The following is a 19200-nucleotide window of genomic DNA, read 5'->3' on the forward strand; positions in this document are numbered from 1 at the left end:
ATTTTGTGAATAAAAATTATTATTGTACTGCAAGAAAATTAAGAAGAAATGGTCAGCAGTTTAGACAAATGATGACAATATTGCTCTTATACAGCCAACATAAGCTTCAGTATTTCTGTTGGCTATTCATGATCTGGTATTATAATAAGCACCATGTTCTTAATTTTTCCAAATAACATATCAATTATTATATGTTACTTGACTCCATAATGTCTATAAAATCCTTTATTATCCCTGAATTCCCATCCTTGACCTCAGACTGAAATTCCCTTTGATCTTCAATATATGGGAAAAAGTTCGATATCAGTCTCATCATAGTTAAAGTAAAAGAGCCACTCACATCAGCCTTAGGGAGTTCTGCCTTTGGTTTGGTGTGTTATTCATAAGCACATGGGGTAGAAATTGAACATTAGATTTCATCTTTTCCTTTTTGTTTTTCTTACCTTTTTCATTCTCTCTTTTAATCCAGCATTTAGTGATTACTTACTACAAACCAGTATTTGTGCCTTATTTACATCAATAAGTAATATATAAGTAAGTACTCTCTCTTGTGGGTCACATTTTAAGGCAAAGAACACATGGAAACAAATACCCGCAAATGTATAAATTACCTCCACTTTATCATCTCCTATTCTCTCTTCAATCTGTTTCGGTTAGAATTCTGTTCCTGCATCACTATAGATTCTGTGCTTTTCACTGACCTACTGGGATATTAGATACATGACTTTTATTTGCTGCTTTATCCCTAGTACTTAGCACTATTAGTCATTGCCCAGTGAATAATTTACAAGAGGATTTGTGCATTGTTAGGACTACCCAAAGGAAGGCTGAACTCAGTGCAAGAGATGCTGACGAGGATAGGTGGTTACGTCTGAGATAGTGGATGAGTTTAGGACTAAAGAGAGTACTGAAGGCTATTCCACAAAGTGGGAACAGTAGCCAAGAGGTGGAAGAGAGCATGGCTTGTTTGAGAAGTAAATGGAATCATCCAGTATGAGCAAAAATGAAGTAGATAGAATTAAGACTTAGGAATTATATTTTTAAGCATTGAAAGGTCTTAAGCATGGAAATAGTATGCTTAATTTTTTTATTTTCAAATGATACTTCTGGAAATGTTTTGGAAAATACCTTGAGGGCAGGAGTGGAGCAGTAAGACCAGGGACAGGGAGTCTTTATTATTGCTGTTGTTTCCATTTTACTCTTTTGTAAACATTTTACTCAGCATTTAACGGCCTTACTCCTAAATGTATTTGAACATTAATGTGGTTTATTCAGCACTCCATGAGGAGACTCTTGCAATTCTCTAGCTGAGTAATGACATAAACCTGAAGCAAGCTAGTGTCAGTGGATTAGAGCATGATGCAAGAGGCTCCAGAAAAAAATTAGGAAGCACAATTAGTTGGATAGAGTAATTGGAGTGGGGGTATATACAAATGCTCAATTCGAAACACTTATAAGATAGTCATATAAAGAAAGTAAAGGGAAAAAAAGGCTTAATGATGTATTTTTATTTAATATCTTTATGAAGATTTCTTTATTGGAGTGAACTAACAAACACTATGAATATAAAACACAATATAACTCTGATGCCATCTCAGTTAATTTCTCAAGTGTGATTGCATTCTCTGGCCCTAACTATTGCATTGCCATAACACACAGGTTTTATTAGCCAATTGTTTCTTTTATATTAGATTCAAAAATTTTAAATATAATTCATAATGGTAAAAAATGAGGAGCTATTTTTAATAACTCACCATGCAGCTTTAATTTCAAAGGTTTGTCACTTGAGAATCTCAACAAGGTCAATAATTGTATATTACCCAGGAGGAAGAATTGCAGAGAACACCCAGTACAGTTAGATAGCAGATCCATGGTTATGTTTAAATGGAATCTTGTCCACTTTGACTTCCAAATATGGTTGCTGAGATTAAGAAGTGGCACCAACCTCATTATACAGAAAATACACTTTGGAGATGCAATCATCATTAATTTCATCCTGGTAGTCTTGAAGGGCTTTTTCAGTAGAAAATATATACTATGAACATGGTTGTATTCTGCTATTATCCCTGTCTGAGTAAGCAATATAAAGAACCCATAATCTCATCAGAATAACCCATCGCACCCTGTAATTTATAAAGCTGTCTCATGGTGATGCCATACTTAAAGATAACATCCAATCTGCAATGCAACAATTTGAGTTGTTTTTCCAAGGTCATAATATGATGCTCTTAGCTGCAATCAAACCTAATTTATTCCAAATTTTGCTTGCAAGGAAAACAGTGAGTCTTGCATAGTAGTTAGGAACAAAAAATAAACCAATGACTTTCTCCCCTTCCCTTTTATCTCTCAATCTCTCTCTTTTATAACCTCTGTGTTTCTTTTTCACTAACTTTCTATTCACTCTCTACCTTATTGATGATCCTGCCTTCAATCCATGTAAATTTTTGAAATACCAATGAATGGGGCTTCCCCCAGACCAATTAACTCAGTATCTCTATGAATGAAATCTATCAGAATTTTCTCCAAATCAAATGAACAAATTTCTTGCAATAAATCTGAAAATGTGATTGATGAAGACTTCAGTGACATTTTTTTTTTAATATATTGGAGCTCACATTTTAACACTGATATGAAGTTAGCAAAGGCCCTTTAAAAATAAGTAAATATCCTTGACATGGGTCAGAGCCAGAAATCTTGTGTGAAGATGGAGCACTCCTTTTGACTTTTGGAGGCAAGTTCAGCATTGTCATATAACTTTGATCTTAGATCAGTTTCTGGACTGACTGCATGCTTGCCTGTCTGTAGCCTCTGCCAAAAACCATTCAGAAAAAAAGGCTCTCACATTGAGCATCCATGATTGTGAGGCAGGAAGAGTACTGGAGAAGAGGGAGCTGTTAGAAAGGCAACGGGAGTCTTCTAATGGCTTTTGGTAATCGGCCCAGTTGTACTGATTTGATTTTTTGAACTGAAAACCCCAGGATACTGCCTCAAACGACTGAGCTCATGCTGGAAATAGCATCCTTTAAAGTGTGGATCCAGGGACAGCCTGCATTAGTATAAATAGCTGTAGGGATTAATTTCAAGAGCTGGGCCAGGTAAGTAAGAAACAGACTCCTCAGTTACACATTAAGGCCTTTTCAAAGATGCACCAGCTACTTTCATCTCTTGATAGATTTTTCTATTTTAATAATGACCCAGTGATATGAGATTTAATGCTTCCTCAGGATGCCTAATTTTCATTTGGAAACTGTGGTTCAGCACTACTTATTTGGGACTAGTGTTACTGGTAACATCACCCAGTTGAACCCAGCCAAGAACTAAGAACTAACCATAAACAGTTATTGAATATGAATAGCAAATTATAATGCCCCTTGCAGTGAGGAGTAACGACAATGCACTTTGTGTCCTGAAGAGCTGTGCAGACCCATTGTCATAACTTATTTACTCTCGGCATTCATGCAGTTGAAATGAATGTGGCTATCTAGTTTCCAAGTCCAAAGACCAAAAGTGTCAGACAGTAAAAGACTTCTAATGGATTTATGTAGCACAAAGGAGGGTTAACGATGAATCATGAGACTATTTCAGAAAAGTTTCTAATGAATAAGTAATTCAAAAGCAGTCAGTTTGGGGCTTGGCAAATATATGGGGCAAGGAGCCTGCTCTGTCAATAGATTTTGAGTGTCACTGCATTATATCCTAGGCCACCAGTTGGTGTTTGTAATCCTAACCTTAACTAATTAAGGAGAATGTGATCTGATCTGTAGACTCTGTTTGGGTCTATAAAGTATTATATAAATGCCTTGGAAAGATTTTGACCAATTAAAATAAAGTAAGGAACTTTAGTACTGGAAAAGATACTAATTGTGCTCTTTGAGAAAATCATCCTTTGTCAATGACACTTGAAACCAAAGAATTGATATAACTATTCAGAGGTTATTCTCTGACTAATTTAAATCCCCTCCAAATCACCAGAATCAGTTTTGGCCTAATGTTTGGTGTTCAGGTGAAGGGAAAGCCCCAAACCTTCCACAGAGTCCAGACCTATTTTTTACTTGATTTTCCATGTGACTTTGCAGGGCAAATCCAGAAGTTGACATGTACAGAGACCCTCTGGTGGGAGACCTAAGGTTGTGTTCAATATCTTTACCTCTGTTCAGCATTATTAATACTGCTTACCCTTACTAGCAATAAAGATAGAGCTAGCCTGCTTCTTTCCTAGCTTTTTGAATGTCTGATATGTGTGTAGGATAATGTATAATGATTCATTTATACTCTAAATCCAAATTTCTGGAAGAAATGTAAATGTCACATATAACATCAAGTGATAATTTTCAAAGTGCTCCAATTTATAATTAAAGTCTCAAATAAAAGGTACTAAATGCTTCATTCAGTGCCCATGACTTGGTCTGGACAACTCTAGTACTTCTCTCACTAGATCCCTGCAGGCAGCTAAGAATCTGCTCTTAAGTCCTCTAAACCTGGAGTGACCCCTAAGAGAGAGGGCAGAGGGGATGTTCATTTCTTCAAAGCCAAGTATGGTGAGGGGGTTCGTGGAGAATATTTTTAGACCTAGGGGAACTTCCAGAAGGCAAGACTGGAATATGGGTTTTTTACTAAACCCACTTACTGATCCATGTTAGGATCTCAGTCTGGCAAGAGATTTTAGTAGGAGGCTGGGGGGATGTAGGTTGTGGATACGGAGATTGGTGTTCAGCTTGGTGTAGGGAGGCCACCTATGCCAGGTAGGGTGTAGGGTGCTAGAAAGGAGAAGGCCCTAACCCTCGCCTGCCCCAGCCTGTCCTCTGAGGTTGAGGAGACACGCAACAGATGCTACAATTCTGGAAGCTCTCCTGGAAGTACAGGTTATAATGGAGGGAGGAGGTATAAGGAAACAGGGGTGCCCCTAGAGCCAGAGAGGTTTCTTCTCTAATGAAAGGCCTTAGAGAAGTGGAATTCCCCCCAGAGAAGACCACTCCTATCCAAGCCCAGTTCCTTCAGAATTAGGATAGGTTAACAAATGGGGCAGAATTATTCTAGAGAGGTGGCTGTTGCTGGTGGCAGTTGTTTTCCATCTCTTTTCTGTTCATGTTGGTGTATCAGATGCTGGTAGGAAAGGAAGAATCTCAAAGCAGACCATGATCCTTCTCTCTGCATGAAGTCTTGTGAGCCCCCAGTTTCATCTGTGAGTAGAGGGGACTGATTCATTTGTTAGGTTGACAGGTTTTTTTTTTTTTTTTAAGATTTCACTTATTTTTACATAGAAGAACTGGGGTACATGCCAGAGGTGTGGGGTAAGAGGACTCACCAGAGGCAGAGTGGGGAGTAGAACAGGAAGATTGATGAAGTACACTGCTGAGGGGAGCAGTGGGTGAGACAGAAGAGGTCTGCAGTGCCATGTGGGTTATTTCCCTCGCCAGGAATTGAACTCATGCTGCAGTGGCCATGTATAGCTTCATAATGCTGAGACTTAACTCCTTGTGTCAGCAAGGAGGCCATAGTTTGTCATTTTTCAACTGGTGTGGACTAATTTTAAAAATAAAAAGTGAAAGAAAATTATGTCATTAAGGTGTAGAACAAAAGGAAAACGTACTTGAAAGGAGCCCAGACATTTGTAGAGAAGGGAGATGTCTGTGCTTCTTACAGGCAGTCAATGCTTGACTTCCCTAATCTGGTCTGTATCCAGCTCTGAAACAGGCAGAAAGAGGAGACCTTTTCGCCCCAGCATTGATGATGCCAGAGCAAGGGAAAACGTGATCCTGGAATACTGCCAAGACTGCTTTAGTCTGAGATATTGCTAATTTTCTTTTTAAAATCCAGCTCTTAAATTCTTTAATTCTGCAATAGGATAGCATTTAATGGTTACTTTTACCAAAGGACAAATGCCCACTGTTTTGCTATTGGTTTTGTTGTTGCCAAATTGCTTATTCACTTTGATATCAATGAGGAATATTCTGTATCTTGTATTCAGATGGGCTCATGGTAGGAATACATTCAGATGGGTGACTGAAAGGAGTGTAATAAAGGGGCTAGTTACAAAGGCTTGGTTGGAGCTAAGGGAAACCAACAAGGAAAGGGGAAGAAGGAAGCTGTTTCCACCCTAGGATTAAAGCCAAAGGGGAAAGAGTGACCTCCCAGAAAAGCAGCTATAATTCTAAGAGAGGGCCACCTAATGGTCACTGTGTTCTTAGAAGAGCACTGCCCTTGACGTTGATGGTCCAGAGTGGTGACCTCTGTCTCCTGTCTCATCTCCTTTTAGTGTTTCTCATTGGCTAATCCCAACCGGAAAGTAGAAAGCAAGGGAGCCCAGTTCACTGAAGGCCCAGAGATCCACCTGAAAACACAGTGGAAGGATGAGAGTGAGCCTGGAAGGGGACTTACGGGAAACCCAGCCTGCCTGGCAACTCCTAGAAGATGCTCTAATTACATTTCCTAGGTGACAGTTTCTGTTCATTTCTCATGGGCATAGGTAGTAAGTGCCATACTATTAATGACCTGTAACTTCTCTGTAAAAGGACTAGGGGAAGGAAGAGGTTCACTCCAAGGTATAGCACTTTGATTATGATCTAAATTTTCCATGCCTTGGAGCCGCTGGAGTGCATGTGGCCTCAAACACCGGAGCCAGAATCCCAAGGTTTGTCTCTCGTACTGTGCTGTCATTTGAACTTGAATGGCTTTTAAATATGAATCAACTTTGCAGCTCACCAGAGATTTTGCCACAACCTGATGTTATACCCAATTTTTTTGTGTTCTTGTGTGACCATTGAATGCTCATGAGTTTTGATACTCAACCTGATCTTTATAGGGGTTGTTCTAAAATTGTGTCAGGATTGTTTGGGAACTTACTAGAAGTAGAGACGATGAGACTCCACTGAATCAGGAATTTTACGAGTGGGACCAGGAAAATTTGGGGTTCACTGTTTAGAGCCCCTCTCCTATAGGAAGCCTTTATCTCTTTATCTAACCTTCATATTTCTTCACACTCATAGCTGCTAGCTTGATATCTTGACTCCTGTCCTTTAGAAATTGAAGTTTATTATCTTAAAAATTGGGATCAGCTCTTGCTGATTTATTATTGCTGTAGGTATCTACAGACTTGATAAGAATTGGATTGCCAACACCATGTTAAAAGCTCCATAGAGGCCTTCCCTGGTGGCGCAGCAGGTTAAAGCACAGCACTAAGAAACTATAGCCAGTTCCGCATGAGTTCGATCCCTGCCTGCCCCAGAGGAGATCCACAGGGCGTGGCAGACCTCTCCTTACCCACCCTCTGCTCCCCTCAGCAGTGTACTTCATGGATCTGCCTGTTCTGCTCCCCGCTCTGTCTCTGGTGAATCCTGTCACCCTCTGCATCTCTGGCCTGTACCCCAGTTCTGTATGAATAAATAAATCTTAAAAAAAAAAGTCCATAAAAGGAGGAAAATGAAATCATAAAGCCAGTAACATTGACAACTATAGATCAGAGACATTCTGCAGAGGAGGAGGATGGAGGAGGACCGGAATGGGGGTGGGAAAAGCACAAGGGAGATTGTGCACGTGGGAATTGGTGGTGGGAATTTCACAAGGAAACCATACATTGTACAAAAATGAAGGATGACATAATGAATATATTAAAAATAAATAAATAAGAAGAAATAAAAAAAGAAATAATAAAGTCAGTAATATTGGATCATAGGTCTGACCCTCCTAGGTTTGATTGGTAAAATGCTTTAATAAAGTAGATCCTGAAAACTCTGAAGCTTGAAAGCATGACCCAGTGGGATGAGGAATAATAGCAGACAGAGCTGTCTGGTAAACCTCTGGAGATGAGGATGCAATTCCCTCCTTTGCCAGGATCATTACTTTCCCCCATTGTGGGGCTGCTGTCTAGCTTGTGAATCTGTGACCTAGAAGTGTTTACCCAGCCAACCAAGAAAGAGAAGAACAAAACCTGGTCATGGCTTGATTCATTTTGTCTTGAATTCCTGAATCTAATCACCTTGGGGTGGGTCGGGGAGGGAGGAAAAGGGGGAGGCAGAAAGAAGACCATCCTGGATGAAAAGGATCCTCCCAGTTTCCTCTGGCTGCAGTTTTCTAGCCTGTGAGCCCAGTGATTAGCTGTGTGCCCCAGAGGCTCTTCATGGATTTGGAGATGCCTGAAAGGACGATGACACTATGACATTGACTGAGTGAGCAGGAACAAATCACTTTCATGGCCTTGCATCTATAAAAATGGGAGGCTTAAAAGGTTGGCTCCAACATCCTGCAACTCTCTTTATGTGGTGGCGCCCACAATATAATTGGCTCTGAAACCATCTACTATGCAGAGAAACTGAGCAATTCAAACTGGCAAGTGTTTGTCAAGTGGATGCATTAGTTTTCTCTTGCTGTGTAACAAATCCCACAATGGACAGCTTACATAAACAAATATTTATTATTTAACACAGTTTCTGACAGTCAGGAATCTGGGAATGGTTAATTGGATGGTTCTGGCTCTGGGTTTCACATGAAGCTGTAGTCAGATTGCTTGATGACTTGATTGGCTGGAGGATCTGCTTTCAAACTCACTCGTGTTGACAGAAGCCTTCAGTTGCTAGCTACATGGGCCTCTCACAACATAGCAGCTGGTTTCTCCCAGAGGAATTGAACTGTTAAGGAGAAAGAGCCACAAGGACAGTGTCTTTTAAAACCTGACCTCAAAAGGGAATACCATCATTTATGCCATGCCGTGTTCTGTTGACTGCACAGATGGGGCCTCATGAAGTGCGGGAGGGGCTATGTGAGGGTGTGAACACCAGGAGATTGGCACTATGGGGAACCATCTTGGAGGCTGTTGGCCACAGAGAAGCCTGTACTTGCTGATGGATTGCTCACAAATTATGGCCCAAACAGGTGCCAGAATAGCTGTGAATTGTAAATATTGACCCAGCAGGAAGAGCCAGTCAAGAGCCAAAGCTCTTTTTTATTCATTGTGATGCCTTTGAACCTACTCCAGGCACAGCTTTTTGATCTTTCATTCACCTGCTATGGCAACAACATGGACCAGTTACACATGATCATGTGGGCATGTCTAAAGATAGGTGTGTACAGGTGTGCACCAGCCAAAACGACTTTGCAGATCATGTTCCATCTGCCCTTTTTAGCGATGTCCACTCACGCTAAGGAAGTCTCATTTTTCTAGGATATACAGATGTATTCAGTAGTCCCTCATGAATAGGTGTGTAAGTCCAACCAACCTGGGCTTCAAACCATTTATACATCAGCATTGCTGAGCAGAGACTCAGCTCCCCATGCTTCCTGTGCACCTGATTCTTCGTGATTTGAGATCAGTCAGCAGGTCCTAATTTCACAACTAAGTAATTCACTACTTTATGCTTCCTCGGTGGGCTCCCTTGAGTTATTGTATTTTTACAATAGATCTGCTCCATGGCAAGGAATTTTTTCATGATTATGCCACTGAAGTACTCTATTCTTGATATTCACACTTAAGTAAGTAATGATGCTAAAGCTCGGGGCGATACCCTCAGCTATTTTCCTTTTGTAGAGGAAGAATTCATGTAGCTGCTGAATGCCTGGGTCCTAGAGTAAGATCTTCTTGGATCAAATCCTGACACAGCCAGTTACCAGCAGTGAGACCTTGGACAGGATATTTAGCAACTCCTCCTTGCCTCAGTCCTCTCATCTGTAAAATGGGAATAGTAACTGTATTTCTCCCAGAAACAGGGTCTGGCTCATAGGAAGCAGGACTCATTAGCAGCTGCTGTTATTTAGCACCAGCTGTTCCTTTTCAGGGCTGTAGGTAGCCCAGAGCGACTCACTGTTGGAAATTAGACACTCAAGCTGCTGAGACTCTTAGGTACCCTGGCACAGGCTTTCTGTGGGTACCTTTTTCAAAAACCCAGGCTCCAGGTACACCGCTTGCTTCCCTTTCTTTAATTCCTGCCTCCACCCCTTTTGTCCCTTGGTATTCCTGTCCCCTTGTGGCTGCCTAGAGAAGGAGCAGCTTCCAAATCCACCCCATTTCTGTCCTGGAAGCCACACAAGCCATTCCTTCTCATTTTGCAGTTTCACTGTTCATTACTGTCAGGGACAATTCCCTCACCTGGATAGTAGAAAACCAAACAAATCTCCCTGCACCCTTAGGACCCAATATCCTGCTCATAGACTCTGGGCTTCCTTACCTAGTTGTCTTCTCTCTTCCTAAGGGTGAATGAATGTGGGACCCTCTCCTCATCTCTTTCTCTCTGGGTCTTGCTGATCCTGGTCTGCTTTGTAGCCTTTCCTTCTAAATCTGTCCTAAAATATTCAGGCAGGGAATGGGGTAGTGTAGAAATTAGCTCATTTATTTACTAGAAACATAAATACTGTTGTTTATGTCTCAGCTGTGTTCTAAGGTTCATTTGCCTGGCGTCCTGCTGAATGGTGACTTTTGGGAGGGCTATTGGTGGGGCAAACCAGGCTTTGTGCCACTAGCCTCTGGCTATCACCTGTAGTCTGGACTGTGTTTGCCTTGCTTACTGTTAAAACCTGTGAAGATGATGCCAGAGACTTCCAAATTGTCTTTTAAACTGTTAGAACCCACCGGCCTGGGTTGGATGCACAACAGTATGTGTTATAATTTACCTTCTGGGTAACTTCCATATCTACATAGCTTTGCCTTCTGAGTGAGGCTTTGTGGTCTGGATTATTTTTTCACAAAGTATTGGTAACCAGAGCCTTACCTGACTTGAAACTCCATCTCAGTTTAGGAATGGGTGTTTGAATTAAGAATCAGTGAAGTTCCTTTACGTTAAAAAAAAAAAAAAGTGATTGTCTTTTAGAACCAGACAGATAAAAGCTCTTATTTCCCTGGCTGCTCTTTTACTAAAGTCTTCTCTCTCTAATTAATTGTTGAGCATTCAAATATATGCAAACATGCAAAAAAATTATTGTAAACCTGATAAATGTGACTGTCACTGTGACAAGTTGCTTCAACACAGATGTTTCCATTTGATAAAGAGACACTTAAAATAATGGATGGGGCCCTCCCTGGTGGCGCAGCGGGTTAAAGCACAGCACTGAGAATCTAAAGCCGCTTCCGCATGAGTTCAGTTCCCACCTGCCCCAGAGGTGACCACATGGCGTGGCAGACCTCTGCTGACCCTCCCGCTGCTCCCCTCAGCAGTGTACTTCCTGTTCTGTTCCCCACTCTGTCTCTGGTGAAGCCTCTCACCACCCCTGAGCCTCTGGCCTGTACCCCAATTCTGTATGCACAAATAAATAAATCTTTAAAAAAATATAATGGATGGGAGCATTTAGAAAGCTTATGTATTTGATATCTGTGTTATTAGCAAAGTATTAGGAGAACAAATATTTCATATATCACAGCTAACTGCTTCTCTGAAATAATAGTATTAATGTCTCCCTTCATCAACAAGTTTTCATTGAAACTCAGTGCACATAATAGATATTAAGTTATCAGGTGACACTATTCTCTCTATTTGAAGAGGAAAGCAGTTTGCCCGAGTATTCAGTCATATCAGCTGCTTCTCCTTGAACATTTACCATGTGTCAAGTACACAAGTGACATGCTTTCTTTGAAATTTTTTTGTTTCCCCAAAGTTCCATGACTAGGTACTATAATTGAGTCAGGGCGCTTAAGTAACTTCCCTAAAGTGATACAATAACTTACCCAAGTTCACACCACTGTGTGTTTGTAACAAGTTGGTAGCAAACAGAACAGAAATCTTCCATTTTATATGTCTCCCTAGCCCTAGCCCTTATCTCAGTATCTCCAGTTGTCCAGAATAAAGTGTTTTCTGCCTGTAGCAGTATGTTACAGCAGTTGTAGTCAGGACTTGATTTCTGAGTTGAGGCTGCAAACTTTGTGGAGAACCCTCCTGTCCCAACTGCTATGGTGGACTTGCACAGGTGCACAGAATCTCATGGTGATGCTGTCTGTAACACAGTGAAAAGTGAAGACTGGCCCAAATATTACACTTTTTAGGGAAATGGTGCATGGCAGTGAGTCTTTCTAGCAATTCTCAGTCTGAGGTAGTAGGATAAATTAGAACACACACCCTGAAAAGTCAAGTGGAGATGTGTTATGTTCTATAGGAAGTTCATGAAAATAAGGGACTATCCCCTCTCCCACCCCCAGTGCTGATTCAAAGCTTACATGGATGTATCAGAAGAATGAGGGCTTGAGAGTTGTGCTCAACATGTTTTAACAGAAACAATGTCCTATAAAGGTCAGAACCCAGGGAAGAACAAAGTTGTGTCCAGAGTCTCATGCCCCTCTCTGTACTTGGGCAGAGAGGAAATCAAGGAAAGCAAACAAAAACCACTTGAGGATAAGGGATGCAGGTATGCTTAAGCTCGTGCTTTCTGATTTGTGGATCGCTTAGGTGTCTGGTTAAATGAATCTAGACTCAATACCTGTCATGGGCAAGTCCCTTGCTCTGTGCTTTGGGGGAACAGGCTTGCCTATCCCTTACAGAACTTGCTACCTAATAGCCAAAACAAGATGTACAAATAAATGAAGTCACAGTAGATGTGATGACATTGCTAAATTGTTTACAGCTAAGCCCAGAATAGAGGGAAAGGGTAAATTCTTATTCAGAGAACAAGATAGGATTTGGCATACGTCCTTGGGTTTAGATACATTAACAGAAAGAACAGCAAAAAGAGAAACATGGAAATGGAAAGTTTAAAATAAACAACTATATTTTAATGAAACCAGTAGTCTCATATGACTAGACTACAAGATGTGAAGAAGAAGTAGCAGAAGATGACATTGGGGACTCTAGTAGGGAACAGATGGAGGAGTAGAGTTTATGCTGAGACGCAAGCTTTTATTCCAGAGGCAAGAGAAGCTGTTAAAGAAAAGGGCAGTGCCAGGATCGCCTATGCCTGGCAGGGAATGATCTTGGCAGCAGTGTGAAGCAATGTACTCTTCCTTCATTCCTCAGGATGCTTTTTATGGATTATGAGATTAAAGGATCACACATATTCACACAGAGGAGTAACACTAAAGAGATACCTATACTAATCTAAGAAAATAATAATTTCTGAATATTGGCTATTTGTTTTGGGTGCTAAGAAGCAATAGTTATCAACAGATAACTAGCGGTGACTCTCAAGGATAAAGGTGGACATAGCTAGTGTGACGTGTGAGTCTATAAGTATTGACAAGAGCTAAGAAAGCATCATGTTGTGGAAAAATATCTGTCCTCATCCTATCTAACTGCTGTTACAGAACAGCATAGGTCAGGTGGTTTGTAAACAACAAGTTAATTTCCCTCCGTTCTGAAGGCTGGGAAGCCCAAGATAAAAACACAGGAGATTGGGTGTCTGGTGAGAGCCCACTTGCTCTGTATCCTCACTTAGCAGGAGGAGTGAGTGAGCTCCCAGGAATCTGTTTTATAAGGGCATTAATCCATTCCTGAGAGCTCCACCTCCATGATCGAATCACCTTCCTAAAGTGCCACCTGCTAATACCTACATCCCATGTGACTTGGTTTCATCAATATGAATTTTTGAAGGAACATCAACATTCAGTTCTATAAAAGAAAGCTTTGAATGAAGTGGTACTTCAGAGATTCAGAAGGTGAAGAGAAGAGCGTGGTAAGCTTGGGCTCATAGTGTATATAACATATAAGCTTTGCGAGGTACCCTTGTGAATGGTAATCCTGAGAATGAAACACATAATGCCACTCCTCTTCACAAAACTTCCACACACTTAATCCCTAACTAGGTCCTTAGACCAGCTGACTGTACGAATATCCTGATGTCTCCTTGCTGTGTTTTAGTGTCTGTTTTGTTCTCCTTCTCTGCTCTAGGCACAATGCCCCTCACTTTCTCAAACAAAACAGATACTAATCTGTTCTAGAAAGAGAATATTTATAATTTATTTATTTATCATTTTATTTGGGAAAAATAGGTAGAAACTGACTTAATGATAGCTTGATCTTTCTCATACACACTAAATAACACACCGCATTGATAGGATTAATCTATACAATGGAGAGAGACATTTCCAGAATGGTTCATGTTAAGCTCTGAAGAAATTTGACTGGCACTGATTGAGTGATACGAGCTGCCGTGTAAGAGAGTCTAGACTGTGACAACACCATAGAAAGGCCACTAATTCAGAGGCATTTGAGTCTTAGCAGCACACTTTCAATAAGCTAGCATATGGGGAGCTCAGAAATCGTCCCTTCTTTATCTGCTTCCAGTATCAATCAGTTGATTTGCACCCCCACATATTCAAGTGCTGAAGTCCTAACTCCCAGCACCCCAGGATGTGATTGTATTTGGAAACGGGGTTATTACAAGTGTAATTAACAAAAATGAGGTTATACTGGAGCAGGGTGGGCCCTCATCCAACAACTGTTGTCCTTACAAAAGGGAAGTTTGGACACAGTCACATTCACAGAGAGAATACTCTGGGAAGATGCAGTAGAGTTCAGGAGAGGCCTTTCTCAATCCAATAACATTAAAGAATGGTAGCAAACTACCAGAATCTAACGGAAAGGCCTGGAACAGATTCTTCCTCACAGTCCTGAGAAGGAACCAACTTCACCGAAACTTTGATATTGGACTTCTAGCATCCAGGGTTGCAAGATGATACATTTCCATTGTTTAAGCCACTCAGTTTGTAGTACTTTGTTACAGCAGCCTTGTAAAGTATTATAGTACAGTGTGCATGGGCCCAGTCCTATAAGGTGACTTCCCTCCAGAGGTTTCGACTTCCCTCCAGAGGTTTCTGCAGAGGGGCAGCAGATACCACCTGCTCCCTGACACATGGAGAAACATTTTCAGTAGAGAGGCATAGTCTTGATTAGGAAACAGGTAAGAAAGCTAAATAAATTTGTGTTTCCAGCAATTTAATTAGACATGTAGGTTTTGGTACTGGAAAGTGAATCAGTGGCCCAGAGCTAAACTGCCCTCTCAGCAAGACTGGCCATGGAGACAGCAGCATGGGTGCAGATACTGGGGCCACATTAGCCTCTGGTGCCTGGTGAGTGACATGCAGGCCCTTCACTCTCCAGTCTCTTGCTTCTTTAGCAAAGGAAATAGCCTTGGTTTGGATGGGTCATTTCTTTGAAATAGTCTCTTGTGATTTTTCTCCCCAGAGAGACCTGACTGTTCTTGTTACAATGAAGGACTCTTTCAAGCCTGATTTTCCTGGACCTAGCAAGATATTGCAAGCACTTCAGTCCAGGGATCCTACTTTTATCTCTTCTCGAAAGCTCTGAACATATAATTTATTTAATAGTAGCCATGAAGGTCTTTGAAAGTAATCCTGTAAATGGCCCAGTGGCTTTTGTGATATTGGACTTCCGAAGGAATATGTACTTGAGGTTTCTTTTTAGATATTGAAGGCAAATGCTTCTAACAGTCTGAGGGGTTGCCTGTAATCTAAAAGTTACTCAATGGAGAGGAAAATGCCTCAAGAAAATACTTAAGCAGAATCTTCCATGAGGTGGCATCAGCACTGAGTCAACAAGGAAACAAGTGCTTAATCTGTTCATAATTAAAAGTATTTGTAAGATGAGCCGTCAGATGTGGTTCAATAGCACCAATCATTTCCCCACTTCTTCTCATGCTCATAATTACAGAGCCACAGAGAAGATAGTTGAGTGCATTTTAGTGTAAATAAGGACTCTCAAGCTGGCACTATTGATATTTTGTGCAGGATAATCCTCTCCTGGGGCCTGGAGAGCTGTTCTGTGCATTTTAGGACCCCTGGTCTTTACTGACTAAATGCCAGAATCACAGTTGTAATAAACAAAAACTCTGCAAATTTAGCTAAATGTCCCCAGAGGTAAACTCATCCCCTACAGAGAACCACTAATCTAATGAGAGAAGAAATGTGCTTCAGAAGCACTGATTTGGGGATGAGTTTTCAGGAGAATGAGTTTCCTGGGAATGATTAAGGACACATCATTGTTGATTTTTAGTTGCCAAAAACAAGGTCGTTGGCTTACATATTTCTGAGCGATTGGGAAAGAATACAGAACACCCTGATACCTCACCTGGTGGTTCTTATCATTATTCCTTGTCCCCGGTTTACTGACAGTCATAAATATGTTAGCCCTACTTGCATTCAAGGCTAACATGTTAGCCCCGTGGCTACTATTTGCATTCAAGTCTGCAAAAAAGGTGGAAACTTCAAGTCTTCTGTACATTGAAAACTTACAGATCTTATCTTTTCCTTCTTGGCAAGTGAAGTTAGGTTACATCTCATTTGAGATATGTATTAGAGACTCAGAGACCCCATCTTGCCAGTAACTTCCTGGCATTTTCTTTTTACAGGCCCTCAGGAATCTGGAATGCTAGCAGTCCAGTGCATCAGTCCCACTTATTGTTTTCTCCCAGAGAAGACACATTTCTTGGGCTGCTGTTGCTGTGCAGTCCTGACACAAGCACCCTCCTACTTGACTGCTTTTTTTTTCTTGCTACAGGAGGAGAATTAACCTCCCTGTTATAGTGTGTGCCTCACCTCTGGCCCCTCCAGCCTCTTGGGCCCCTTCTTTCTGACCTACAGGATTTCCAGTAAAGGGGCTGTCAGTTCACACTCACACAGACACCTCTGCATGTCACAGCCCCGTAACTCCCTTGATGGCTGGTCTAACCACACTCTGTACTCAAACCTTGCCATTCCTTTTGGCTGTGAGGAGAAATCTTGCTCTCCTTATGATCCCAAGGCTGTGCGGTTTCTTCTTGCAGATTTCTGAAGGGCTGGTGCTCAGAGGTCTTCCTTTGGACAATCTTACTGTTTATAACTGCTGCTGTCCCTCAACTCTCACAGCACTGCAGAGAAAAGCGGACCTTGGGCACTCACAAGTGCTGGCCAGATGCACTGGCTGGGCTCCACGAAGCTGGAGCAGCTCATGAGGAATGGAACACCACCATTCCTCTTCATGCCCAGGACCACTCATGTTTCAGGTGCCCCACTAAGCAGCAGAGAAACAGTGGGGAAAAAATAGACATTGTTCATTTCCATGAGATGCTGTGTTAGGCAGAATAACTTCTCACAGATTTTCCTATTCTAATTTCTTCAATCTGTGAATTTTTTATCCCTCATGACAGAAGAGACTTTGAAGATCTGAGAAAACTAAGGGTCTTGAAGTGGAAAGATTATTCTGAATCATCTGAATAGGCCAATCAAATGGCGAGGTTCCTTATATAAGGGAGACAGGAGGGCTAGAGTTAGAAATGTTAAGACAGAAGGAAGACTGATGTGGGGCCATGAACCAAAGAATGCTGACAGCTTTCAGGAGTTGAAGCAGCAAGGAAACAGTTATCCCCTAGAGTCTCCAGCAGGAATGTAGGCCTGTGTACAACTTTTCAGTTCTGTGTACAAGAACTGTACCATAATATATTTGTATTATTTGAAGTGACCAAGTTTTGGTAATGTTTTTCATAGCAGCAAGAGGAAACTAGTAAACTAGTACAGATGCTAATCATATTAGCACTGATGTAAATAAGCAATTACAAATTGTACTAAGTGCTGTGAAGGCCACCTAAGCCAATGACTGAAATTGAGGACTGCAGTAGAGGACTATGAGACTTTGGTGATGTGCATATGAGAAAGTATCATCCTGTACCTCTGAGTCACATACAGTGTTGTGAAGCAACAATGCCCCAATTAAAAATAATAATACAAAAAAAACAAAGATAAAATAATTATTTAAAGTTGTTGATTTGTAAAAATGAAACATTTTTATTAAAAAAAATGGTGGGAATTAAGCATAATAAAATGGTGATTGCCATCAAAGTTAGTTAAGAGTTTATCTAGATAAGGTTAAAAATTACCTTCCTTGGCCCTCCCTGGTGGCACATCGGGTTAAAGCACAGCACTAAGAAGTTAAAGCCACTTCAGCATGAGTTCAAATCCCGCCTGCCCCGGAGGTGACCACATGGCGTGGCAGACCTCTCCTGACCCGCCCACTGCTCCCCTCAGCAGTGTTCTTCGTTGTCGATCTGCCTGTTCTGCTCCCCACTCTGTCTCTGGTGAAGCCTCTCACCACCCCTGAGCCTCTGGCCTGTACCCCAGCTCTGTATGCACAAATAAATAAATCTTTAAAAAAAAAATTACCTTCCTTTACACGTTAATGTGCTCACTGCTGTCTTACTTATTAATGGGCAACTGTGGGACAAATAAAATGAAGCAAACCAATTAAACTCTAATGAAGCTATGAGGTCAAGAACCCTGGATATGAAGGTATTCAATAAATAGGAACTCCGTATATGTGTTCACATAGTGATCCTTTCTATTTATAGTTAATCTTAACCATAATCCCGTATCATGTCCAAATAATATCATGTTGAATAATTCTCAAACAATGACTTTTAAGAAAATAGAGGTTCACAACCTTAAAAGTATTATCCACTTCATTTAAGATTATGCTATTCCTCAGTTACTGTATGTAGGTGAGTGTTACTTATCTCCATGAAAATGTTCATGTCTTTCATAAGGACCATCCAAAGATGTTCATAAGTTGTTACATATTAATGTATAGTTTTTGTTCTTTGTAGTAGTTAAAGTATTAAAATTTTGTAGATGATCCTTTTCTTCTTTATAAATCAAATCACGTTTCTACCCTGGAATGGTGACATTTAAAAGAACCACAGAAAAATGAACAACCCACTCAGTGGGCACAAGTTCTAAACAGAAGTATCTCCATAATGTACATGTGAATGTCCCATAAGCACATGAAAATGAATGCTTTTCATCACTCTGATAAAGGGAATGCAAATCAAACCCACAATGAGCGATCCCCTCACCTCTGTGAAAGTGGCTTTTATAAAAGGAAGTAACAAGTATGATGAGGGTGTGGAGAAAGATGAACCCTGATTCACTGTTGGTGGGAATATAACTGGGTGAAGTCTATAAGGAAGTTCCTTAAAAAACTAAAAATGGGACCCTCCCTGGTGGCGCAGCGGGTTAAAGCACAGCACTAAGAAGCTTAAGCCACTTCCGCATGAGTTCGATCCCCGCCTGCCCCGGAAGAGATCCACATGACGCAGCAGACCTCTCCTGACCCGCCCGCTGCTCCCCTCAGCAGTGTACTTCCTCTATCTGTCTGTTCTGCTCCCCACTCTGTCTCTGGTGAATATCTGTGAATTTTTTATCCCTCACGACAGAAGAGACTTTGAAGATCTGAGAAAACTAAGGGTCTTGAAGTGGAAAGATTATTCTGAATCATCTGAATAGGCCAATCAAATGGCGAGGTT

The 19200-nt window shown here is 41.1% G+C and overlaps 1 protein-coding gene across 2 annotated transcripts in view; it reads left to right on the forward strand.

Annotated features, from left to right (window-relative positions):
- SLC35F4 (solute carrier family 35, member F4) overlaps positions 1 to 19200 on the forward strand; it is a 190539-nt gene that overhangs the window by 111671 nt on the left and 59668 nt on the right. Inside the window, exon 1 of one of the 2 annotated variants that reach the window (XM_012724675.1) lies at positions 6561 to 6631. The exons of the other annotated variant lie outside the window; for it this stretch is intronic. Within the exon in view, the coding sequence (XP_012580129.1) occupies positions 6598 to 6631 (34 nt within the window). The 5' untranslated portion in view covers positions 6561 to 6597. Of the gene's footprint in view, positions 1 to 6560; positions 6632 to 19200 lie in introns of those variants that run through there. 2 annotated transcript variants of the gene reach the window in all.

Source organism: Condylura cristata, unplaced genomic scaffold (genome assembly GCF_000260355.1).
Source record: "Condylura cristata isolate star-nosed mole 26May11 unplaced genomic scaffold, ConCri1.0 scaffold00013, whole genome shotgun sequence".
Lineage (NCBI taxonomy): Eukaryota > Metazoa > Chordata > Mammalia > Eulipotyphla > Talpidae > Condylura > Condylura cristata.